The 26,494-nt window shown below is 53.8% G+C and overlaps 1 protein-coding gene across 3 annotated transcripts in view; it reads right to left on the reverse strand.

Moving 5' to 3' along the window:
- Positions 1 to 26,494, reverse strand: part of KMT2A (lysine methyltransferase 2A) — a 387,559-nt gene that overhangs the window by 66,736 nt on the left and 294,329 nt on the right. For all 3 annotated transcript variants that reach the window (XM_075328635.1, XM_075328633.1, XM_075328634.1), the window contains exon 27: positions 21,989 to 25,943. In XM_075328635.1, the coding sequence (XP_075184750.1) occupies positions 21,989 to 25,943 (3,955 nt within the window). The remainder of the gene's footprint in view (positions 1 to 21,988; positions 25,944 to 26,494) is intronic.

The raw sequence follows: 26,494 nt of genomic DNA on the forward strand, positions 1-26,494 counted from the left end.
TGCAGAAGAGCATCGGCTCGGTGGGGAGGTGGGGACGTTCTGAAGAATCGAGTCGGAGGACGAGAACAGAACTCTGTCCTGTGCACGTGGGCACAATGTCCCTCACCCACCGGTCTGTGACCTGTGGCAGCTAAATGTCGCCAAAGGCGAGCGAGTCTGCCATCAACCGCGGATGCGGAGAGATGAGAGAGCTGAGAGTCATGAGGAGACCGCCTTGGTAGCGGTTCCTCCGGCTGCCTTCCTTGGGCGTGATTGAGCCCCCGGAAGCTGAGCCCCTCTGAGGCTTTTCAGCTCTTTTGGACGAGGACAATTGGGACCTGCCCGAGCTTGGGAAGGACCGAAACCTCGACTGTCCTTCCAGGACAGCATTAATAGGGTAAGTCGCAATGCAGACATTGCGAGGTTACGGACGCCCCTGCGGCACAAATGTACATATGCTCAAGACCAGCTGTGCAAGAACAGCTGAAAAGCTTAGGGTGCCCATACGGCTGTAAATGCCGGAGCAACCGACACGCCGATAGCCTCATAGACAGATTTCAACCAGAGTCCATCTGTCTGGCATCTTTAAGTGAAGTCCCATCTCCACTGCAACTATGGCTCTAGCCGCAAGCCTGGAGATTGGAGAATCCACCTTTGGACCCTGGGTCCCGCGCTTGACCACGTCAGGGGGAAAAGGATAACGTGTATCCTTAATACGTTTGGAGAAAACGCTTATCTGGTAAGCGTGGTGTTCCTGGACTGCTTCTCTGAAGTCAGCGTGGCCAGAAAAATACTCAATATACGTTTGAGCTACTGAAATGGGACTTCTCCTGCTGTGAAGCTGACTCCTCCGCTGGGGGAGCTGAGGGAGAAAGATCCAACATTCCATTGATGGACGCTATAGGATCATTCCTTATGGCGTCACCATCCGGTGTATCCGGATTGAGAGCGGTGTCAGGATCAAAGTCCTGATGAGCTACGTCTGCCTCATCATACAGAGAGCCTCCTGGGACCCCCCCGGAGCACCGATTTTATTCCAAATGAGGGTGGCCAGGGAGCAATGATCCAGATTGCCCATGGCCTGTCCGGACTGCAAGTCTCTATCCCATTGCAACTCCATCCCTGTCCTTGGACAGGGTTGACAGGTGGTTCCTTTGGCCACGTCTAGTAGAGACCCCGGCTGACCAAGTGCTACAGGGGAGCATTGCACACAATGGGGTTCAGTGCCGTGGAACAGTATCACATGCAGTAAAAACAGCATCGAAAGCCTGTGTTGCTTATATGCTGCTGCCGACTAGCCATCTAGGATATAGAGCCAAGAATGGCGACCGTACAGTGCAATGTATAGCATACAAGCATAAAGTACAAATGAACACTGCAGCACATGCAATACAAGCAGCATAGAAAGCCTGTGCCTTGGCACCCCTGCTTTTCTGCTGCTGTAGACTAGCCATCTAGGGGAATATAGCCCAGAATAGCGACCATACAGTGCAATGTATAGCATACAAGCATAAGTACAAATGAACACTGCAAACCCTGCAATACAAGCAGCATAGAAAAAACCTGTGCCTCAGCACCCTTGCTTTTCTGCTGCTGTAGTCTAGTCATTCTAGGCGAAAATAGCCCAGACTAGCGACCGTACAGTGCAGTGTATAGCATACAAGCATAAATACACATGAACACTTCAGTACATGCAATACAAGCAGCATAGAAAGCCTGTGCCTTAGCACCCCTGCTTTCCTGCTGCTGATGTGTCGCCATCTAAGAGGGCATATAGCCAAAAATAGCGACCTATGCAGTGTAAGCATAAAATACAAATGGACAACTGCGGTATTTAGTGGGGTCAGCACTTCAGGTGCCGCTTACCGCCCGCCTATAAGCGGGTGTGTGGTCGCCCTAGTCCTGTGCCTGGTTGCCCAGAGTCCGATCTCTCAGCTCGGACTGCAGGAATGGCTGCCGGCGTCCTTCTCCAGCTCGTGTGAGTAGGGGCGGGCCGTGGGCGTGCCCCCAAGTCAGAGCGGGAAACCGGCGTCCCACAGTGTCCAGTGAGAGGGCTGGAGCATGTAAATAAGGCTCCAGCCCTCGGCGCTGCTGATTGTACAGCGTCTCTCCCCTACCCTGATTGACAGGGTGGGGGCGGGAACGAAGCGGAGCTAGGCCGCAAAAGCCGGGGACTGGATTTATAAGCGCCGCCGCCGTAAAAGCGCGGTCGGCGCTAAGTCCCCGGCGCACTACAAGTCCCAGCCGCGCCGCCGCTCCCGGAGCGTCCGGCGCGGTAGTTCCCAATACATAAAGTCACTCAGCTAGGCTGCAGTGACTGTAACCCTTTACTGTCCCCGGCGCACTAGCACACCCAGCAAGTCTGGAGTGTGCTGTGCCTGTGTGTACGGGGACACAGAGTACCTGAATGGTGCAGGGCCATGTCCCTGAACGGTACCCAGCTCCGTATCCAGCAGGTTCAATGGGTCTGTGGATGGAGCCCGGCCTCAGGGCTTTGGGGCCGGTAAGATCCCACTTCCTCAGAGCCCCTCAGGGGGATGGGGAAGGAAAACAGCATGTGGGCTCCAGCCGCCGTACCAGCAATAGGTACCTCAACCTTACAAACCACAAGCGGGGTGAGAAGGGAGCATGCTGGGGGCCCTATATGGGCCCTCTTTTCTTCCATCCGATATAGTCAGCAGCTACTGCTGACTAAACAGTGGAGCTATGCGTGGATGTCTGACCTCCTTCGCACAAAGCAGAAAACTGGTGAGCCAGTGATCCCACTGGGGGTGTATAGCCAGAAGGGGAGGGGCCTTACACTTTTTAGTGTAATGCTTTGTGTGGCCTCCGGAGGCAGTAGCTATACACCCAATCGTCTGGGTCTCCCAATGGAGCGCCGAAGAAATGTCTGTTACCCACCGGTCCTTGACCTGTGGCAGCCAAATGTCGCAAAAGCGGGAGAGCCTGCCACCGACCGAGGATGCGGAGGGAGGAGGCCGAAAGTCATGAGGTAGCCGCCTTGGAAGCGGTTCCTCCGGTTGCTTTCTTGGGGCGTGAGTGAGCCCGCCAGGAATCTGAGCCCTTTTGCTCTTTCTGAGTCCCTTTGGACGAGGAGAATTGGGCCTTGCCGGAGCCTCGAAAGGACCGAAACCTCGACTGCCACCTCCTTTGTTGAGGTTTGCTTGATCTGGGCTGGGGTAAGGAGGAGTCTTTACCCTTGGACTGTTTAATGATTTCAGCCAATTGCTCACCAAACAGTCTGTCTACAAATAGTGGCAAGCTGGTTAAACATTTTTTGGAAGCAGAATCCGCTTTCCATTCTTTTAACCACAAGGCTCTGCGCAAAACCACCGAGTTGGCAGACACCATTGAGGTACGGCTCGTAGAGTCCAGGACAGCGTTGATAGCATAGGTCGCAAACGCAGACATTTGCGAAGTTAAGGACTTCACTTGCGGCACTGCTGGACGTATGATAGAGTCCACCTGTGCCAGACCAGCTGAAATAGCTTGGAGTGCCCACACGGCCGCGAATGCTGGAGCAAACGACGCGCCGATAGCTTCATAGACAGATTTCAACCAAAGGTCCATCTGTCTGTCATTGGCATCTTTAAGTGAAGCCCCATCCTCCACTGCAACTATGGATCTAGCCGCAAGCCTGGAGATTGGGGGATCCACCTTTGGACACTGGGTCCAGCGTTTGACCACGTCAGGGGGAAAGGGATAACGTGTATCCTTAAGACGTTTGGAGAAACGCTTGTCTGGATAAGCATGGTGTTTCTGGACTGATTCTCTGAAGTCAGCGTGGTCCAGAAAAGTACTCAGTTTACGCTTGGGATACCTGAAATGGAACTTCTCCTGCTGTGCAGCTGCCTCTTCTGCTGAAGGGGCTGGGGGAGAAATATCCAACAGTCTATTGATGGCCGCTATAAGGTCATTTACCATGGCGTCACCATCAGGAGTATCCAGATTGAGAGCGGTCTCAGGATTAGACTCCTGATCACCCTCCTCTGTCTCATCACGCAGAGACTCTTCTCGCTGAGACCCTGATCCGCGTGATGACGTGGAGGGTCTCTCCCAGCGAGCTCGCTTAGGCTGCCTGGGACTGTCATCTGAGTCAGAGCCTTCAGCCTGAGATGCCTGGGACCCCCTTGAAGCACGGATTAACTCCAACTGAGGGGGACCGGGGAACATTGACGCAGCAGTGTCCATGGTCTGAGTGACCGGCCTGGCCTGCAAGGTCTCTAGGATTTTTGTCATAGTGACAGACATCTTGTCAGTAAAAACTGCAAACTCTGTCCCCGTCACCGGGACAGGGTTCACCGGTGACTCTGCCTGGGCCACTACCACCATAGACTCCGGCTGACGAAGTGGCACAGGGACCGAACATTGCACACAATGGGGGTCTTTGGAACCTGCCGGTAGATCAGCCCCACAAGCGGCACAAGCAGCGTATACAGCCTGTGTCTTGGCACCCTTGCGTTTTGCGGATGACATGTTGTCGTCTCTGTGAGGCAAATCCCGGGATATGAAGATGAATTATGACTCCAGTCATAATCCCTCATCACTCCCTGGCAGTGCCCCCTCCCTTCTTGTTCTCAGTGTTCCACTTACACCTCCATGGCCATGTCCTGTGATATGGAGATGAGGTGGTGTGGGAACAATGGACACAGGATGACTCCCTGCCGTCACCCTGTAACAAGAGTTGTATCTCATTAGCAAGGCTATGGAACTAGCTAGACAGAACGACTCCAGTAAAAAATGGTTCATATCTCGCAAGCCATATTTCCGATAAATATGGCAACCATAAAAATGGTGTCTCCGCATGTGGACGATGCCGGCACCCCCTTTTTATGGGAGCAGGACATTGGGAAATGCCCCAGGCGTGATATCAGCCAATGGGGAACTGGCAGACAGGTCATGAGTCCCCTCGTTCTGTAGCTAAATTCATAACTGTCACAATGAGAGCATTGGCGTCCGCCTACGACGCTCCCAGGCAAAGTTATGGCCAATATCCCCTTTGCTGGATAATTCTGATCCATGCAGGGGGAGTGGCAGTGCTTCCCTGTGAGGTCACTAAGGTAGGAGGGGACCTGGATCTGCCCAGGTTGATAACCCTACTTCGGCCATTTTCCAGTGTTCTTCTGCTCGGGGGCCTGGTTGGGAAAGACCTGTGAGGGAGTTCCTGGAAACCTGGTCTACAGCGCCCCCCTGTGGCCAGACGCAACAAGGTAACTGCTGGAACTGTGTATGCCTGTTTGTAACCCATGCTTTGATTGTAACTGTACTCTGACATATGTATATTCTGTAGATTCCCTATTGTATATATTGTAGTTTCTAGTGTGCTTTAGGCTGATTAAATTATATAATTAATCTTGGGCTGTTCTGTTATCTCGATCTTGAATCCCACGTCTGTGTGTTCGGCTAATAGTTACCGTGAAGCGGTTGGTGGCAGCGAGTTTGTGCCAAGGATTATTGTGGGGAGGCCAGTGAGATTCGGGGAGATTTTATATATTCCGCCCGCGGAGGTCGGGGGAATATATACCCTACTCTCACCGGGGACCCTTCAATAATCGGCATAAGTAGTATAGCGGCCTCCTTGCTTATTGTCGGGCAATTCCATAATTGGCCTGACTATAAGAGGGGCGCTAGAGAGCGCGTCACGTGCTCTGTCTGTCGGTCGGGAGGTATAAAGGAGGGGTGACCCCCACTTGTTACCCCCCGATTGTGACGTACTGGTAGCCAGCGCGGGGGATTTCTGAGTGACCCCCCGGTGGTTTGTGACATATTGGTGGCATAGCGGTGGGATCGAGATAATAGTGTGTGTGAGTGTGAGACCCATACTCCCAGACACTAAAGACTGCCTGCAGCAGCTGCGGCTGCTGGGGTCTTCAGACTAGCTCAACACTAGAGTGTCAGAGTGCAGATACTGTAAGGTGTGTGGAGGCATCAGGTGTCAGTTCTGTGTCAGTGACCAAAAGTCTGCAAGAATGGCTGATGGCACCAGGAGCAGAGCTATGCAACTGGCCAATGCTAAGGCAGGAGCCGAAGAGAGGGAGGACGGTGCTGTGGACAGCAATGAGGAGGTTGCCCACGAGTCCTCCAGGAGCTCGACGCCAGAAAACCGTTCTGCCGAGGACATTGCGCAACCTGGCACTGCTGGACAAGATGAGGAGGAGCTCACCCAAGGTTCCTCAACGAGCCAGATGCCAGCCCTCCGCTCTGAAAGGGACAGTGAATCACCAGGCTCTGCAGCGTGCCGCAGATCACCACGTGCCATTCCACCGAGCCTGGGAGGCTCGGATAGCCTTCTTCAAATGGCTATGGCCCTTCTCCAGGCTGGAGACCAGGAGGGCTACAAGGAACTCCTGGCAGAGCGCAGGGCGGAGCGGCACGCAGAGCGTGAGGCTGCGGAGCGAGAGCGGCAGGCAGCGCGTGAAGAGCGAGAGCGACAGGCAGACCGTGACTACCAGCTGCAGCTAGCTCAGCTCCGGCCCTCATCAGCCACATGTGACCTTCGAGACACCAAACTTCCAAAGGTCCGTGTTGAGGACTTCCCAGTGCTGGAGAAGGATGGAGACTTGGACTCTTTCTTGACTGCTTTTGAACGGACTTGCTTGCAGCACCATCTGAACAAGGACCAGTGGGCCAAATACCTGACCCCCCGTTTAAGGGGTAAGGCCCTGGATATCCTTGGGGACTTGCCTGCTGAGGCAGATCAGGGCTACGACACCATCAAGCGGGCCCTGATCCAACAGTACAACCTCACTCCAGAGTCCTACCGCAAGAAGTTCCGGAGCCTACAGAAGGGACCAAAGGACTCCTGGGCTGACCACCGGCGGGCACTTGCCCGAGCTGCCGACCACTGGACCCAAGGCCTGCAGCTTTCCACCGGACCGGAGATCCTGGACTTGTTCATCACGGAGCAACTCTTGTGGAACTGCCCTGAGGATCTCCGCCAGTTCATCCGAGACCAGAAGCCAAAGGGGTCCACGGCTACAGCTGCCCTTGCCGATGACTACACCAACAACCGGGCCCCTGAGGCCAGGAGAGCGGCCACCAGCAGCACCTGGAGAGGGGGTAAGATGAATTCTGCGACTGCCCCACCTGCCCCTAGACTGCAGGGGGTGTCCCCCTCAACTCCCCTCTCCAGGCCCGTGGCAGAGCCAAGACGGTGCCACCAGTGCAACCTACCTGGACACTTCAAGGCCATGTGCCCTCAGCGTCCCAAGGCCCCGGCTCCGTCCCCGTCCCAAGGGCCGCCCAAGGTGTATTGTGTGGGTGGGGGTGGTGGTAGGTCCCTGGACAGCTTCCAACCTGTCACCGTCGGCCGGTCTGTGACCATAGGACTGCGAGACAGCGCCTCGGAGGTGACTCTGGTGCGGCCTGAGATGGTGTCCCCCCAAGACTTGATCCCTGGAAAAACCCTCGCTGTCTCCGGGATTGGAGGCACTGACCCGGCGCTGCCTGTTGCTGACATTTATGTGGACTGGGGCGCAGGGCGAGGGGTGAGGGAGGTGGGGGTAACTGATCGGATCCCTGCAAACGTGCTACTTGGGACAGATTTGGGGCAGATAACCTCCCAGTTCGGGCCCCAACCAAGGGCTGAACCTTCAGCCAGTACTGACATGACTCCTGACAATGTTAATGTGTTATCTATGAATGATGTAAGGGAGGAGGGAGTGAACTCTGATATTTCTGCTTGCACAGACACCATAGACACACACGCAGCTGCAGCTGTGACAGGAGGGGAGGGGGTCAGAGAAAGGTGTGACAATGCCTCTACAAGTAACCAGCCTGTGAGCTGGGATCTGTTGCCCTCTGCAGGGATAAGCAGAGAGCAGGGTGCTGCAGGGGGAGGACCAGTGTGTGGGGTGGGGGCTACCACAGCAAATGTGGGGTCCCCAGAGATTTCACAGCGGGGTTCTGTTGCTGCAGGAGGGGAACAGGCAGGTGAGATTGGGGCCGGTCCAGGAGCGGAAGTGCTCCCAGGTAAGATCTCGGTGCATGGTTCCCCCACAACCGGGGTGTCAGGAAGCCAGGTAGGTCTGCCTGAACCGGCGACTTGGTCAGGAACGGAGGAGGAGCAGGCACGACCCACGGTCGCAGCGGCTGTGGCCGCTGTCACCCGCAGTGGGAGTGCTGGAAGCCAAGGGGCCTCCCGGAGGTCCGATAGCTCTTCCCCTTCTGACCAAGTGGCAGCCGAGTCAGGTGGAGGCCAGGACACAGGTCCCGGGGTACTGACTGAAGATGTGACAGTCTCGTCGATTCTGGCCACATCTAGTCAGGGGTTTCAGGCAGCGTTAGAAGCTGACGACAGCCTGAAAGCTCTTAAGGAGCAGGCGGCACAGCCTCCCTCGGACTCGGACCCGGAGCGAGTGGTCTGGGACCAAGGACGGCTGTACCGGGCCACGGTCCAGCAGGGTTCACCGGAGGCGTGGCCCAGGGACCGACAGTTGGTGGTACCCTATCCGTTCCGGACGGAGTTGTTGCGGATCGCACATGAGATTCCGATGGCCGGACACCTAGGGATCGCTAAGACCAAGGCCAGGTTAAACCAGCATTTCTACTGGCCAAAAATGGGGGCCGATGTGGCTGCCTACTGCCGTTCGTGTGAAACCTGTCAGAGAGTGGGGAAGGCGGGGCCACGCCCCAAAGCCCCACTAGTATCTCTGCCAATCATCGATGAGCCTTTCAGGAGGGTGGCTGTGGATCTGGTCGGCCCGCTGGCCATCCCCAGCAGCTCCGGGAAACGCTTCCTACTGACGGTAGTGGACTATGCCACCCGGTACCCAGAAGCAGTGGCCTTGTCGTCCATTCGGGCTGACAAGGTGGCCACCGCATTGCTGGAGATTTTCTCCCGAGTGGGTTTTCCCCAGGAAATGCTCACTGACCGGGGGACCCAATTCATGTCCCAGCTGATGGAGGCCCTCTGTAAGCAAGTCCAGGTGCGACATCTGGTGGCCAGCCCGTACCATCCACAGACTAATGGCCTGTGCGAGCGGTTCAATGGCACCTTAAAGCAGATGCTTAAGATGTTGGTCGACTCCCATGGGCGTGACTGGGAGCGGTATCTCCCACACCTGTTATTTGCTTACCGGGAGGTTCCACAGGCCTCAACAGGATTCTCACCGTTTGAGCTCCTGTACGGGCGACGTGTGCGGGGCCCCCTGGCTCTGGTGAAAGAGGCTTGGGAAGGGGATTTGGCCACCCCTGGAGTGTCGGTTATCGAGTATGTCATGCGCTTCCGGGACAAAATGCAGGCCTTGACGCAACTGGTACACGACAATATGGCTCAAGCCCAGGCCGATCAGAAGCGTTGGTACGACCAGAACGCTTGTGAGAGGACCTACCAAGTGGGTCAAAAGGTGTGGGTACTGGTCCCCGTACCACAGGACAAGCTTCAGGCAGCCTGGGAAGGCCCATACCTCGTGTACCAGCAGCTCAACCCTGTGACGTACCTGGTCACCCTGGACCCTGCCCGTGGAAGGCGGAAGCCCTTCCATGTGAACATGATGAAGGCACATCATGAGCGGGAGGCATGTGCGCTCCCCGTGTGCAACCTGCCCGAGGAGGGAGAAGCGGAAACCCTCTTGGATATGCTAGCCCAGGTTAGGGCAGGCGGATCCATTGAGGATGTGGAGGTTGGCCACCAGCTCTTGGAGGACCAACGGTCCCAGCTGTGGGCCACCCTACACCCCTTCCGGGGGTTGTTTACCAACCAGCCCGGAAGGACTGACTTGGCTGTCCATCACGTGGACACTGGGGATCATCCCCCGATCCGGCGTTCAGCATATCGGGTCTCCCTGGAGGTGCAGCAACACATGCGCCAGGAGATTGACGAGATGCTGAAGCTGGGGGTGATCCAGGCATCCAACAGCGCTTGGGCCTCGCCTGTAGTCCTCGTCCCTAAGAAGGACCGAACCACGCGGTTCTGCGTGGACTACAGGGGGCTCAATGCGGTCACGGTCGCCGATGCGTACCCAATGCCACGCATCGATGACCTGCTCGATCAGTTGGCCGGGGCTCAGTACCTGACCATCATGGATCTGAGCCGGGGATATTGGCAGATCCCCCTGACTCGCAAGGCCAGGGAACGCTCTGCCTTTATTACCCCATTTGGACTGTACGAGTCCACGGTGATGCCATTCGGGATGAGGAATGCCCCTGCCACTTTCCAGCGGATGGTCAACACCCTGCTCAAGGGACTTGAAGGGTACGCGGCCGCGTACCTAGATGACATTGCCGTCTTCAGTCCCACCTGGGAGGACCACCTAGAGCACCTAGCACAGGTGCTCAGGCGGATCCACCGGGCAGGTTTGACCATCAAGCCGGGAAAGTGTCAGCTGGCCATGAGCGAGGTCCAGTACCTCGGTCACCGGGTAGGTGGGAGAACACTGAAGCCCGAGCCTGAGAAAGTGGAAGCCATCGCATCCTGGCCCACCCCCAGGACCAAGAAGCAGGTGATGTCCTTCTTGGGGACCGCTGGGTACTATAGGAGGTTTGTTCCATGCTATAGTAGCCTGGCAAAGCCCTTGACGGACCTCACCAAGAAGAAGCTGCCCTCTGCAGTCGATTGGACAATGGACTGCGAGACAGCCTTCCGGGCCCTAAAGGACGCCCTGTCCAGCCCGCCCGTGCTACAGGCAGCCGACTTCACGCGGCCGTTTGTAGTACAGACCGACGCCAGTGACTTCGGCCTCGGTGCGGTGCTCAGCCAGGTGGACTCTGCGAGCCAAGAGCACCCAGTCTTGTACCTGAGCAGGAAGCTGTTACCAAGGGAAGTTGCCTATTCCACGATGGAGAAGGAGTGCCTGGCCATAGTGTGGGCCCTGCAGCGTCTGCAACCCTATCTATACGGGCGCCACTTCATCGTGGAGACGGACCACAATCCCCTCAGCTGGTTGCACACCGTCTCTGGGACGAATGGGCGATTGTTGCGATGGAGCCTTGCGCTCCAGCAATACAACTTCACCATTCGCCACAAAAGGGGCCGTGACCACGGTAACGCAGACGGGCTGTCCCGACAAGGAGAGGTCGCGGACGGGCGCACGGGGGAACACCGGAGTGTGCTGCCCCCTAGCGCCCTCAAAAGGGGGGAGGTGTGAGGCAAATCCCGGGATATGAAGATGAATTATGACTCCAGTCATAATCCCTCATCACTCCCTGGCAGTGCCCCCTCCCTTCTTGTTCTCAGTGTTCCACTTACACCTCCATGGCCATGTCCTGTGATATGGAGATGAGGTGGTGTGGGAACAATGGACACAGGATGACTCCCTGCCGTCACCCTGTAACAAGAGTTGTATCTCATTAGCAAGGCTATGGAACTAGCTAGACAGAACGACTCCAGTAAAAAATGGTTCATATCTCGCAAGCCATATTTCCGATAAATATGGCAACCATAAAAATGGTGTCTCCGCATGTGGACGATGCCGGCACCCCCTTTTTATGGGAGCAGGACATTGGGAAATGCCCCAGGCGTGATATCAGCCAATGGGGAACTGGCAGACAGGTCATGAGTCCCCTCGTTCTGTAGCTAAATTCATAACTGTCACAATGAGAGCATTGGCGTCCGCCTACGACGCTCCCAGGCAAAGTTATGGCCAATATCCCCTTTGCTGGATAATTCTGATCCATGCAGGGGGAGTGGCAGTGCTTCCCTGTGAGGTCACTAAGGTAGGAGGGGACCTGGATCTGCCCAGGTTGATAACCCTACTTCGGCCATTTTCCAGTGTTCTTCTGCTCGGGGGCCTGGTTGGGAAAGACCTGTGAGGGAGTTCCTGGAAACCTGGTCTACAGCGCCCCCCCTGTGGCCAGACGCAACAAGGTAACTGCTGGAACTGTGTATGCCTGTTTGTAACCCATGCTTTGATTGTAACTGTACTCTGACATATGTATATTCTGTAGATTCCCTATTGTATATATTGTAGTTTCTAGTGTGCTTTAGGCTGATTAAATTATATAATTAATCTTGGGCTGTTCTGTTATCTCGATCTTGAATCCCACGTCTGTGTGTTCGGCTAATAGTTACCGTGAAGCGGTTGGTGGCAGCGAGTTTGTGCCAAGGATTATTGTGGGGAGGCCAGTGAGATTCGGGGAGATTTTATATATTCCGCCCGCGGAGGTCGGGGGAATATATACCCTACTCTCACCGGGGACCCTTCAATAATCGGCATAAGTAGTATAGCGGCCTCCTTGCTTATTGTCGGGCAATTCCATAATTGGCCTGACTATAAGAGGGGCGCTAGAGAGCGCGTCACGTGCTCTGTCTGTCGGTCGGGAGGTATAAAGGAGGGGTGACCCCCACTTGTTACCCCCCGATTGTGACGTACTGGTAGCCAGCGCGGGGGATTTCTGAGTGACCCCCCCCGGTGGTTTGTGACAGTCTCCTTAGAGCAATATAGGGTATACAGCCAAGAAGCGACCTTACAGTGCAATATATATATATATATGGTATAGAGAAAAAAATACACCAATATAACACTGTGGCACTAGTGGGGCCAGCACTAATGTGCTGCTTACCGCCCGCTTAACGCGGGTGTGTGGTCGCCAGAAATCCCTTGTCTGGGTCTCCCAGAGCCTGTGTCCATTCTCCAGCCAGACTGCATGTAGGAATGGCTGCCGGCGTCCTGTGGAGAGGGGCGGGCCCTGGGCGTGCTGCAGACAAAGAGCGGGAACTGGCGTCCCACTGTGCCCAGTGAGAGGGCTGGAGTATGTAAATAAGACTCCAGCCCTCGGTGCTGACTATCGTACAGCGTCTCTCCCTTGCCCTGATTGACAGGGTGGGGGCGGGAACGAAGCGGAGCTAGGCCGCAAAAGCCGGGGACTAGATTTATAAGCGCCGCCGTCGTAAAAGCACGGTCGGCGCTAAGTCCCCGGCGCACCACAAGTCTCAGCCGCGCCGCCGCTCCAGGGGCGGCCGGCGCGGCAGTCCCCAACACATAAAGTCCCTCAGAGAAACTGCAGTGACTGTAACCCCAGCGCGCAGCGCTACTGTCCCCGGCGCACTAGCACACCCAGCAAGTCTGGAGTGTGCGCTGTCCATACGGGGACACAGAGTACCTGAATGTTGCAGGGCCTTGTCCCTGAACGGTACCCAGCTCCGTATCCAGCAGGTTCTACGGGTCTGTGGATGGAGCCCGGCCTCAGGGCTTGGGGGCCGGTAAGATCCCACTTCCTCAGAGCCCTCAGGGGGATGGGGAAGGAAAGCAGCATGTGGGCTCCAGCCTCCGTACCCACAATGGGTACCTCAACCCTAACAAACACCGCCAATAGGAATGGGGTGAGAAGGGAGCATGCTGGGGGCCCTATATGGGCCCTCTTTTCTTCCATCCGATATAGTCAGCAGCTACTGCTGACTAAACAGTGGAGCTATGCGTGGATGTCTGACCTCCTTCGCACAAAGCTTGAAAACTGAGCAGCCCGTGATCCCACGGGGGGTGTATAGCCAGAAGGGGAGGGGCCTTACACTTTTTAGTGTAATGCTTTGTGTGGCCTCCGGAGGCAGTGCTATACACCCAATCGTCTGGGTCTCCCAATGGAGCGCCGAAGAAAACTGTGATCTCCTTCATTGGCATCGATAAAGTCGAACCACCAATCAGGGGTGGAAATTGGGATCGCCTGATCCTACAGCGCGAAACTAGGTGGATCTTTAAGTTGGATACGGTTTCACCCAGGGGTCTTAATGAACAACTACAATATGGCTGCTATATTTAACCTGGCTCCCCCTCTCCATCATATTTTTAATATGACGCATACCCCTCTATGAATTTACTCCTACTGCTATCTATAAACATGTGCCATTCTCTAGTCTGTCTAAATATTACTGGACATTTTTGGGGTGTGCTATGGCCCCCCTTCTGTATATGTGTGGCAAAAGACAACAATTTTCTCTGCCACCCTGTCATTTTGTTAAAATACACTAACTCCTACTATACTCATGATTAATATACACTCCCCTTGGGGAATGGGTGAAGATAAGATATAACCTTTAAGTAATCCCCTGAAATAAAATTGTTGTTGTGTAATTTGAGCTGCATTAGTAAGTATAAGTGACATCATAACAACCAAACAAATAAATTAGTGATGTATGTGAAAAATATATCAGGGATATAGCCTGCATATGTTTGTAAGACTCCTTTTGTAACCATGAGTCACTACAACACGTAAACATGTGTTTTCATCTGCAGCAGTCCCCTTCTGAGAGGTAATATTTTTGGCCACATGTGCAGTACAATTGCCTATTACATGTATCCCCTTCCACTGTTGGTCGATACATGGCATTGTTTTTAATATGCACAGTGCAATATATGATGCTCTACGTGGCACGATTGGCCCCCTTTTTAGAGGGGCAGGGGGCGTGCTTATAGCCTGCATTCCCTCCGTTGTTGATACGATGGTAGGGTGGATCACGTGGTGATGTCTGCATCACGTGACATTGCTGGGTCTCCTCCATGTGTTGAGGGGTTCCCTGATATAAAATCACATTTACATAATTGAGCACAACAACGACACTATAACCCAATGAAACACTTTGAGGGATTTTGTACTTTGTGCGTGATTATTGATTCCGTGCCCTGTGGGCGTGCCCGATGTCGGAGGACCGCACTGAAGGACATGGTGACGTGCCGGATCACATGCCTGACCACGTGGTGCCGAGTGCACCACGTGATGCGGATCTAGCCTCTTTGTGTGGGCGTGCCCGATATCGGAGGACCGCACTGAAGGACATGGTGATGCGCCGGATCATATGTCTGACCACGTGGTGCCGAGTGCACCACGTGATGCGGATCAGGCCTCTTTCTCGTGACCGCCACCCGGAAGTGCGGCGCACGCTTGGGGATAATGGAGTTTGGATAACATCGTAATGCCCGGGACACGTGGAAACCCGTTGGCATGGCGATGATTATGAACAAAATGGTGAGTCTATATATTACTCATGAGTTGCACCTGATTGGAGGCTGCTAGGATTGGCTGTGCGGGCCCTTAACTATATATTTATAGATGACTAATTAGGGGGCTGGCGGTTGGCAGCATTTGGTGTTTGGACTCTGCAGGTCACACACCACTCTTTGACCCACTACATGATCTTTCATGCTTGGACCCCTGAGGAGTCACAAAAAGTGACGAAACGCGTCGGGAGGTGGGAGGCATGTGGGACTACTTTTTGCAAGGACACAGGTTCAGATGTGGACCGTCCTTGTAAGGACGGGAGACAAGGGGGTTTAGGGCGAGCTATATCCAGCCTGGACCACAGGCCCCTTTGTGACCCCTCCAAAAGACGAACTGCCGTACCAAACGTCTGAAGATCCTCCAAATGGGTGAGATCTTTCTAAGTTTTATATGCTATTATGTGTAAGCGATCCCTGTATAAGGGGATAGTCTATATCTTACTGTCTTTGAGGAGATAGGTCTCCATTTTTTGGCATTTAGATAACGGAACCCCTGTCCAACATCTTCATAATGCTTTGTGTATAACAGTAATTGATATCTGCATTACACATAACTGTATTCCCCTATTGGTGTTGGTCCAAGGGTTGTTTATCATGGCATGGTAACATGCACCTTGGCTACCTGCAGGGTGATCCTAAGTGTATTTTATAATTGTTTGTTTATCTTTGATTTTTAAAGAGCTTAAATAAAAGCTAAGTTTTAGTAATTTATCCTCACTGATGTTTCCCAATAGGAGGAATTTACGGTAAGTAAACAAAATTCCCTTCTTCTTTGTCGCTCCATTGGGAGACCCAGACAATTGGGACATCCAAAAGCAGTCCCTGGGTGGGTAAAAGAATACCTCGATAACAAGAGCCGAAAACGACCCCCTCTTACAGGTGGGCAACCGCCGCCTGAAGGACTCGCCTACCTAGACTGGCGTCTGCCGAAGCATAGGTATGCACCTGATAGTGTTTCGTGAAAGTGTGCAGACTAGACCACGTAGCTGCCTGACACACCTGCTGAGCCGTAGCCCGGTGCCGCAATGCCCAGGACGCACCCACGGCTCTGGTAGAATGGGCTTTCAGCCCCAAAGGAAGCGGAAGCCCAGAAGAACGGTAGGCTTCAAGAATCGGTTCCTTGGTTGACTTGGAAGCCTGCGAACCCTTACGCTGGCCAGCGACAAGGACAAAGAGCGCATCTGAACGGCGCAGGGGCGCCGTGCGAGACACGTAGAGCCAGAGTGCTCTCACCAGATCTAATGAGTGCAAATCCTTTTCACATTGGTGAATTGGATTAGGGCAAAATGAAGGTAAGGAGATATCCTGATTGAGATGAAAAGGAGATACCACCTTAGGGAGAAATTCCGGAACAGGACGCAGAACCACCTTATCCTGGTGAAAAACTAGGAAGGGGGCTTTGCATGACAGCGCTGCCAGCTCCGATACTCTACGGAGCGATGTAACTGCCACTAGAAATGCCACCTTCTGCGAAAGACGTGATAAAGAGACATCCCGCAGCGGCTCGAAAGGTGGTTTCTGAAGAGCCGTTAGCACCCTGTTAAGGTCCCAGGGTTCCAGCGGACGCTTGTAAGGTGGGACTATGTGGCAAACTCCCTGCAGCAACGTGCGGACCTGCGGAAGCCTGGCTAGACGCTTTTGAAAAAATACGGATAGCGCCGATACTTGTCCCTTGAGAGAGCCGAGAGACAACCCCTTGTCCATTCCGGATTGAAGGAATGAAAGAAAAGTGGGTAAGGCAAAGGGCCAGGGAGTAAAACCCTTATCAGAGCACCAGGATAAGAAGATCCTCCAAGACCTGTGATAGATCTTGGCGGACGTTGGTTTCCTGGCCTGTCTCATGGTGGCAATGACATCTTGAGATAACCCTGAGGATGCTAGGAGCCAGGACTCAATGGCCACACAGTCAGGTTGAGGGCCACAGAATTCAGATGGAAAAACGGCCCTTGTGACAGCAAGTCTGGGCGGTCTGGGAGCGCTCACAGTTGACCCACTGTGAGATGCCACAGATCCGGGTACCACGACCGCCTCGGCCAATCTGGAGCGACGAGAATGGCGCGACGACAGTCGGACCTGATTTTGCGCAGCACTCTGGGCAGCATCGCCAGAGGAGGAAATACATAAGGCAGTCGAAACTGCGACCAATCCTGAACTAATGCGTCCGCCGCCAGAGCTCTGTGATCTTGAGACCGGGCCATGAATGCCGGGACTTTGTTGTTGTGCCGTGACGCCATGAGATCGACGTCCGGCGTTCCCCAGCGGCGACAGATCTCTCGAAACACGTCTGGGTGAAGAGACCATTCCCCCGCGTCCATGCCCTGACGACTGAGAAAATCTGCTTCCCAGTTTTCTACGCCCGGGATGTGAACTGCGGAGATGGTGGAAGCTGTGGCTTCCACCCACTGCAGAATCCGTCGGACTTCCTGGAAGGCTTGACGACTGCGAGTGCCGCCTTGGTGGTTGATGTATACGACGGCAGTGGCGTTGTCCGACTGGATACGGATCTGCCTGCCCTCCAGCCACCGATGAAAGGCCAATAGGGCTAGATACACTGCCCTTATCTCCAGAATATTGATCTGAAGGGAAGACTCTATCGGAGTCCAGATTCCCTGAGCCCTGTGGTGGAGAAAAACCGCCCCCCACCCTGACAGGCTCGCGTCCGTGGTGACCACAGCCCAGGTTGGGGGTAGGAAGGATTTTCCCTGCGACAGAGAGTTGGGAAGGAGCCACCACTGAAGTGACGTCTTGGTTGCAAGGGAAAGAGAGACGTTCCTGTCGAGGGAAGTCGACCTCCTGTCCTATTTGCGGAGAATGTCCCACTGGAGTGGCCGCAGATGGAATTGCGCGAAGGGCACTGCCTCCATCGCTGCCACCATCTTCCCCAGGAAGTGCATGAGGCGCCTCAAGGGGTGTGACTGACCCCGAAGAAGAGATTGCACCCCTGCCTGCAGCGAAAGCTGTTTGTCCAGCGGTAGCATGACTACCGCTGACTGAGTATGAAACTCCATCCCAAGGTACGTCAGTGATTGGGTCGGTGTCAACTTGGATTTTGGGAAGTTGATGATCCACCCGAACTGCTGGAGAGTCGCCAGAGCGACGGAAAGGCTGTTTTGACACGCCATCTGAGAGGGTGCCCTGACCAGAAGATCGTCTAAGTAGGGAATCACCGAGTGGCCCTGAGAGTGTAGGACCGCCACAACAGATGCCATGACCTTGGTGAACACCCGTGGGGCTGTCGCCAGGCCGAAAGGCAATGCCACGAACTGAAGGTGTTCGTCCCCGATGGCGAAACGCAAAAAGCGTTGATGTTCGGGTGCGATCGGCACATGGAGATAAGCATCCTTGATGTCGATCGATGCTAGGAAGTCTCCTTGTGACATCGATGCGATGACCGAGCGGAGAGATTCCATCCGAAACCGTCTGGTGCTCACATGTCTGTTGAGTAGTTTGAGGTCCAGAACGGGACGGAACGAGCCGTCCTTCTTTGGCACCACGAACAAGTTGGAGTAAAAGCCGCGACCATGTTCCTGGGGGGGAACAGGGATCACAACTCCTTCTGTCTTCAGAGCGTCCACCGCCTGAAAAAGTGCATCGGCCCGCTCGGGGAGCTGAACTCTATCCTGTAACCGTGAGACAGAATGTCTCTCACCCATCGGTCTTGAACATGCGGCCACCAGGCGTCGCAAAAGCGGGAGAGCCTGCCACCGACCGAGGATGCGGTTCGGGGATGCCGAGAGTCATGAAGAGGCCGCCTTGGAGGCATTGCCTCCGGCGCGTTTTTGGGGGCGTGGCTTAGCCCGCCACGCATAGGAGTTCCTCTGGCCTTTCTCCGGCCTGCTGGACGAAGAGGATTGGGGCTTGGCGGAGGGACGAAAGGACCAAAACCTCGATTGTATTTTCCGTTGCTGAGGTCTCTTCGGTTTGGAATGGGGTAAGGAGTCCTTTCCCTTGGATTCCTTAATAATCTCATCCAATCGTTCGCCAAACAATCGGTCGCCAGAAAACGGCAAACCGGTTAAGAACCTCTTGGAAGCCGAGTCTGCCTTCCATTCGCGCAGCCACATGGCCCTGCAAACTGCCACAGAATTAGCGGATGCCACCGCTGTACGGATAGCAGAGTCTAGAACTGCGTTCATGGCGTAGGAAGAAAAAGCTGACGCCTGAGAAGTCAAAGACGCAACCTGCGGAGCAGAATTACGTGTGACCGCATTAATCTCAGCCAGACAAGCTGAGATAGCTTGGAGTGCCCACACGGCTGCAAAAGCCGGGGCAAAAGACGCGCCCGTGGCTTCATAGATGGATTTCACCAGGAGCTCTATCTGCCTGTCAGTGACATCCTTTAGCGATGAGCCATCTGCAACCGATACCACAGATCTAGCCGCCAATCTAGAGACTGGGGGATCCACCTTGGGACATTGAGCCCAACCCTTAACTACGTCAGAGGGGAAGGGGTAACGTGTGTCAGTAAGGCGCTTAGTAAAGCGCTTGTCCGGAACCGCTCTGGGCTTCTGGACAGCATCTCTAAGTTAGAGTGATCGAAAAACGCACTCCGTGTACGTTTAGGGAACCGAAACTGTTGTTTCTCCTGCTGAGAAATCGACTCCTCTACAGGAGGCGGCGGGGGAGATATATCTAACACCTGGTTGATGGACGAGATAAGGTCATTTACTATGGCGTCCCCTTCAGGTGTATCAAGATTGAGAGCAACGTCAGGGTCAGAGCCCTGAGCTGCGACGTCCGCCTCGTCCTCCAGAGAGTCCTCAAGGTGGGAACCCGAGCAGCGTGAAGAAGTCGGGGAAGATTCCCAGCGGGCCCGCTTAGCCGGTCTGGGACTGTGGTCCGGGCAGGAGTCCTCCACGTGAGACCTAGGGCCCCCCCTGGGAACGCGCTGCGGCGCGGACAGAGAGGGGCCTGGAGGCGACGATCCAACAGGGCCCGGGGCCTGTGTAAGGACCGGTCTGGACTGCAAAGCTTCAAGCAGCTTGGCAGACCATTTGTCCATAGACTGAGCCATGGATTGTGAGAGTGACTCAGAGAGTTTTTCAGCAAAAACGGCAAACTCTGTCCCTGCCGCCTGGACAGGGGGAGCAGGGGGGTCTACCTGAGCCGAGGGGCCCACTAGTGACCGAGGCTCCGGCTGAGCAAGCAAAACAGGGGTTGAGCATTGCTCACAGTGAGGGTAGGTGGAACCCGCAGGTAACATAGCCGCACAAGAGGTACAGGTCGCAAAATAACCCTGTGCCTTGGCACCCTTGCTCCTTGTGGACGACATGCTGTTGTCTCCTAGGAGTGTGATCACTGAGGGTATATGGGAAAGGGTATACAGCCCGACCGAACAGAAATATATAAATATATAGTATCTATTCCGGCACCCTAAGGGGACCAGCACCGGGTGACCGGTGTGGCTTACCGACCGCTAAAAAGCGGAGCGTGTGTCCTCCAGATTCCCTGCCTTAGGTCTCCCAGCGTTGCAGACCTCTTTCCTGGAAATCCTCCACCGGCAGAATGCCAAAAAAAAATGGCTGCCGGAGCTCTCTGGGGAGGAGTGAGGCCGTGGGCGGCGCTAGAAAAGTGCGGGAATCTGGAGTCCCCACAGTGATCAATGAGGGGGGAGGAAACATACAGGATGCTCCGGCCCTCACATCCGACGTCAGGTCGGCAGTCCCGCCCTTACCCCTGACAGACAGGCCCGGGGGCGGGAGTTTTGCTACTAGGCCGCAATTGAAGCCGGGGACTAAATTTAAGACCGCGGCCGACGAGCAGGCGCGGTCGGCGCGGAAGTCCGCCGGCCTTCACAAATAAGCAGCTGCTGCAGCGTCCGGGATGAAGGCGCTCCATGCACAGCCCCCATGGGGACACAGAGTACCTTAGTGATGCAGGGCCCGGTCCCTGAGGATAAATAGACTCCTGTCCGACAGATTCCCACAGGGGCTGCGGAGGGAGCACGGTCCCAGTGAATGGATGACCGCTCAGGATCCCACTTCTCCCAGAGCCGCTAAGGGATGGTGAAGGAGACGGCATGAGGCTCCGGCCTTTGTACCCGCAATGGGTACCTCAACCTTAACAGCACCGCCGACGTAGTGGGGTGAGAAGGGAACATGCCGGGGGCCCCGTGGGGGCCCACTTTTCTTCCAACCGATATAACTAAAATGAGAATGCATGAGTGGATGTGTGCCTCCTTCCACACAAAGCATAAAACTGAGGAGCCCGTGATGCACGGGAGGGTGTATAGGCAGAGGGGAGGGGTTACACTTTTTAAAGTGTAATACTTTGTGTGGCCTCCGGAGGCAGAAGCTATACACCCAATTGTCTGGGTCTCCCAATGGAGCGACAAAGAAAAGAAAATTAAAGAGTTCAGAGAGCAGTGCATTATGGGATCTCTGATAAAGCTATACTCTAGTTTGCCGAAAGCAAAATAAATGACCTATCAGGAGGATGGGTTGGTAACACGATTGGTTGGGGTCTGACGCGTTGGCACTCCAACCGATCAGCTGTTACCAGGTCCTGCTGCAGCTGAAAGTCCACAGCATATGACAGAAGAACAGCACAGCACCGTAAACTGGGTAGTGGCGGTTCTCAGTACTGCAACTCAACTCTTATTAAAGAGAATGTGGTCTGAGCTGCAGTACTGAGAACCGCCACTACCCAGTTTATGGCGCAGTGCTTTTCTGGCTCTGCACGCTGGGGCACTCTACCTGGTAACAGCTAATGGGTGGAGTACCAGTCCTCCACTGAGTATCATTATTTTGGACAACCTTTTTACAGGCACATACATCTAAAATAGGATGTCAAATGTCCATTACATGTGGGTCTTAAAACTAGGGCTTGTTAACCTCCTGAAATGGAGGGACAGTTGCCACAAACGCATGTCTCTTCATTACCTCTCGTAGGACCCACATCTATAGGACATCGTTGACCCATCCTCCAGATATGTCATAAATGTACGATACTTAAGAAGTAGACTGAAATATTACATCAAAATAAAATGTAAATTGTTGGGTGACCCTAAAAAATAAGAAAAAGAAACAGCCTAGTGAGTCTATGGAAAAAAGCAAACAAACAAGATGCAACAGACGTACACTAAGATGGCACCAGGCGGCTCGACGTCCTTGTCTTGCTCTCGTCCAACCGTTAACCCCTGTCCGGCGTGTAACGACTTGTGTTTTTTCCTGCTGCTCTTGTCGGCCGAGCTCGTCTGTCGTTTCCCTTTGCTTTTTGTTTTCTGAACTGCAGCGGAGCTCCCTCTCTGTAGACCGGAAGTGGAGGATGAAGTTGCTGAATTTTTGGTTTTGCCCTCGGAGTCAGACGGCAGCTGGCGTGTTGGTGACCTGTGGTCTGAACCAGCAGAGTCTGGGAGGAGCGGAGGGCGGCTGCTGATCAGTCTATTCATGTGGTGAGGAATTGGGAATGGACAGTCCTGCTCGCTAACTGTCTGGGCGAGAGTCATTCTGACGGACTGAGAGGAGGGCACAACGCATATGCTAGGAGTGGCTGTGGTCGGACTCTGAGAAAACATCCCGGGGCCAGAAGGGAGAGCCACGTGATTATCTTGAATGCCTAATCCCTGTGGACTTGTCTTTATTAGAAAGTTGCCGATGGAGCCAAGTTCTGAAGGACCTAAAATGCCGGGACTAGTAAGAGTGACGTGCCCACTCACGGGAGGAGGTGTAGCGGTTGTCTGCATGGACACCACATTTAGGACGGAAGAACCAGTCGCGATTGCTGGAACTTGACCAGTAAGATGTCCATGATCCAAGCCGATAACACTAGCGGCCGTCCCCACGGAGCTGGACGCTCCCAGATTCTGTGGCAGCAAGGGAGTTTGGTCAAAGTACATGACGCCGGACTTGGAACGCTTAATGATATTGGGAATACTGCGGTGGGGGCCAGCGCTTCCTAGGCTGCCCAAATCAATTAGGCTTGTTTGGTTTGGTAAACTGCCAGCAATCTGCGGGGCAGGGAAGTTAATTAGTGTCATATTAGATACAACTTCAGGAGGATGCCGTAAGGCCGGTGCCACAGAGGGTGCCAGCTTTTTGTTCTTCTTGCTGTGTAGGCGCGAGATCTGCCTTTTTTTACCCATGCCGGAAGTTTGAGGATTGGATGCACTGCTCAAATCCGATCTTTGTCCCGATTCTGATACCAGACGTTGCGGCTCGGCTGTTGGTTGAACCCCAATGAGAAGACCAGAAGGCTGGTTACCGAGACCGGGCAAGAAAGTCGCCTGCGGGGTTGTTGGAAAAGGTTGAAGGTGTGGGTGGTGGGGCATTGATAAGAGCCCCTTGCTAGCAGGTGGAAATGGTGAAGCTAGAGTAGGATTAAGTGTGGTGGCTAAAGTTATTCCTGCTCCCATTGAACTGAGCACCGGCACGTCTCCATCCATACGGCTTGATCCAGGAGGTACGGACGGCGTCAGCTGTATTTTTTGTGTTACGCCATTGGGCAATGTTTGCAGAACGTAAAGCGGTTGCATGTTCTGATTGACCACGACGACCTTTTCGGTGGTAGATTTGAGGTGAGGGGGTGTGCTTTGTATGGCGGTTGTCTGTAATTGTGAAGGACCGGGACTTTCTGAGGTCCTTGATATATATTTTTGGTTCTGAATTGGCACAGTGGGAGACACTGGCACTTGCAAATTTGGTGTACTGCTATTTCGTGTCAGCTCTTGACTCGCCACATGGTCTACCTGTCCACAGGAAGGGCTAGATATGTGCTCAGAGTCCATGTGCCCTGCTATGAATCTATCTGGCGTCATATGTCCTTCTGGAGTTCTATCCACGCTTTGAGACATGAGGTCCGAGTCTTCCTCACCAGATGGCACCGGCTTTTCTGTAACTGTTACTCTTTTTTCACTCGTGTCTGGAGTCGGTAAAGACAAGAGTGCGCGATCACTGGGTGAAGACAATTGGGAATCTGAGATGACGCCAAGTCTGCTGTGATTTTGACTTGGAAGAGACGGACTACGAGTGGTCAAAACAGAAAGATCGGAGGGTAGCTCAAGAGGAAGCTCGAACTGCTCGTCTGCAGACATAGAGGAAGGAACAGTACCATCTACTGGTTCAGATGATGGAAGCTGCTGGGAGAAAACCTCAAACAAACCCATATCTTTACCCCGGTTTGTGTCCAGCCCCAAACCGTCCCCCAACGTGAGCAGCTCAGAAGACGAAGACTCAGGGCTTTCTCCTAGTGCTTGCATAGCCTGTGTATTTTTCAATACAAAGTCCATGATGTCGATAGGAAGGATGTTCCCGCAATCATCGCTGTTGTTATTGTCAGAGTCGGATTTTAGCAACTCAGTGTTAAACGTGTCCAGCAGTGCTTTATCCGCTCCACCGTGGCTTCTCCGCGGAGTGTCCAAGCTGAGCTGATTCTCCAGCGAGTCTTGCTTTACAGGATGACAGCTTTCCATTTTGGCATCTGATCCCTTACTGCCTTTACCCGTGTGAGATTTTTCTAACTGTTCGTCCGATGCAACCAGCTTCTCCGCTCCATTCTGTTTGCTGCTCCTCTTTCCCGTGTGCCCAGATTTCCCGGTGATGGTAGCGATGCCGGCATCACTTTCTGTGCCGTCATCTACTCCATCCAGTTGGGGGATTCTGTGCAGATTTCGCTCGTCATCTCTGAACAGATTGCGTACGCCCAGCCTGTCGTCGGCCGCAGATACTACGGTTCTGGAAAAGTTGTAATAATACACGTCATCTTCTTCCGAAGAACTTAGGTCATCTGCGCCATCCACTTGACCTTCAGCCGATCTTTTTCCGCGTTTCTTTCCTGGAGTGCTGCTGCAAAAGGGTAGGTCCTCTTCTCCATAGGAGCGTACGCCGTATAGAGGGGTCAAGCCAAAGAACATATTGGAGCGTGCTCTGGCGCTTCTCCTTGGATAACGTCTTTTGTATGAGCTACCTTCCTGAGTTTTGCTACCATCTTGGAGAAGTACGTTGGAGTCCTGAGCGGGATAAGCGTTGCCAGCTTGTGGCTCGGAGTCTGTATTTGGGCTTCTGTGGTTGGCTGCACTATCGTCCGTATCTTCGGGGCTATCTTGAGATTTCGTTATATCTGCCTTCTCACGTGGCGACATAGTTTGTTGTTCTGGTTTCCTGTCGCTTTTATTGTCCGTTGCCGTCTTTGGCATTATTGCTTTCCCAGGGCTCGCCGTAGTAGACGTCTCGGTTGGGGGGCTTTCCGTTCCGGCTGCAGACTTATCTACGTTTTTGCTATGTGCATTTGTTTTAAAACCCCCAGTATCTGACACTAAATGATTCCCATTGGTATCTACTTGGCTCCGGGACTCTCCTGATACATGTTCACTGTCCGTCGTGGGTTTACGGGAATGTTTTTCCTTTGAGCCCTCCACTAGCTGATTCTTACACTTTGGCCGTCTTTCTTTGGTCACTGTAACACCGTGATTTCCCAAAGGTAAGGGGGTCTCCGGGACCTCCTCAGAAGATGCGGTTCTCTCAGCCTGAAAGGGATCCACACCTGATTCATTTTCTTTCTTTATTGCCCTTTGAAGCTGATGAGAAGTGATAGATTTTGAGGTGTGGACCACCGACGTGTCTTTTACAGAGCCAGCTCTGCTTGTGCCAGAATCTACGGTGGAGATGCCCTGTGGTTGAGTAGATACCTTAGTGCTGCCTTGATTAGTGGAGAACTCATTAGACCGCATTTTGTCAGTTTTAGGAATTTTTGATCCCATTTCCAGTGAGCCCGCTCTCCTGGTTTCCAATGGTTTGTCTACTTTAGTCCCTGGAATTCTGTGCCCGTTGCTGGGCACGCAGCTATTCGGATTTAGTATATTGGAAGTGATGCCTCCCGATTCTACGCTGGCAGACTTGTGTTCGGCCAGGGCTGCTGTTGTGTCCGGTGAGGATACAGCAAGTCTGGTGGTCTCGGTACGGGAAGGAGAAATCACACGTGGCTTTGGAGGCTGCGGAGATATGGAAGAGGCACTATGCCTGCGAGAACCGATGCTACGAAGCCCAGAGGAGAGGACCGGATCTCCAACAGTCACGATTTCATGTGTAACTGGACTACCTGAGAAAAGAAGAAATATAATCAGCAAGAATAACAGGATAGGTGTACTGTAAAAATCCAAGTCAGAATGGCTGTATAAACTTTATATTAAGATGAGCTATAGAATGAAAGTTATGGAGGAAAAATGTATTCAGTCTCCATCCACCCAGCAAGCCGGACAGCTTGTAATGAGCAGTAAGAAATACCAGCAGCAGGGCGGAAGAACACTGAGGAGCTGTCAGACTACGTGGGTGCAGATTCAGCAGCTCGAAGGGGGGACACTGAGGAGCTGTCAGGCTAGGTGGACGCAGATTCAGCAGCAGCAGTGAGGAGGAACAATGAGGAGCTATCAGGCTAGGAGTGTGGGATTCAACAGGGAGGAGGGTCACTAAGGAGCTGTCAGGCTAGGGCGGTTGGAGATTCAGGAAGGAGGAGGAACAATGAGGAGCTGTCAGCCTAGGTGGGCAGAGATTCAGCAGCAGCAGTCAGGAGGGACACTGAGGAGTTGCCAGCCTAGGTGGGCGGAGATTCAGCAGGGAGGAGCGACAGTGAGAAGCTGTCAAGCTAGGTGG

Source organism: Anomaloglossus baeobatrachus, chromosome 11 (assembly GCF_048569485.1).
Source record: "Anomaloglossus baeobatrachus isolate aAnoBae1 chromosome 11, aAnoBae1.hap1, whole genome shotgun sequence".
In the NCBI taxonomy this organism is placed as follows: Eukaryota; Metazoa; Chordata; class Amphibia; order Anura; family Aromobatidae; genus Anomaloglossus; species Anomaloglossus baeobatrachus.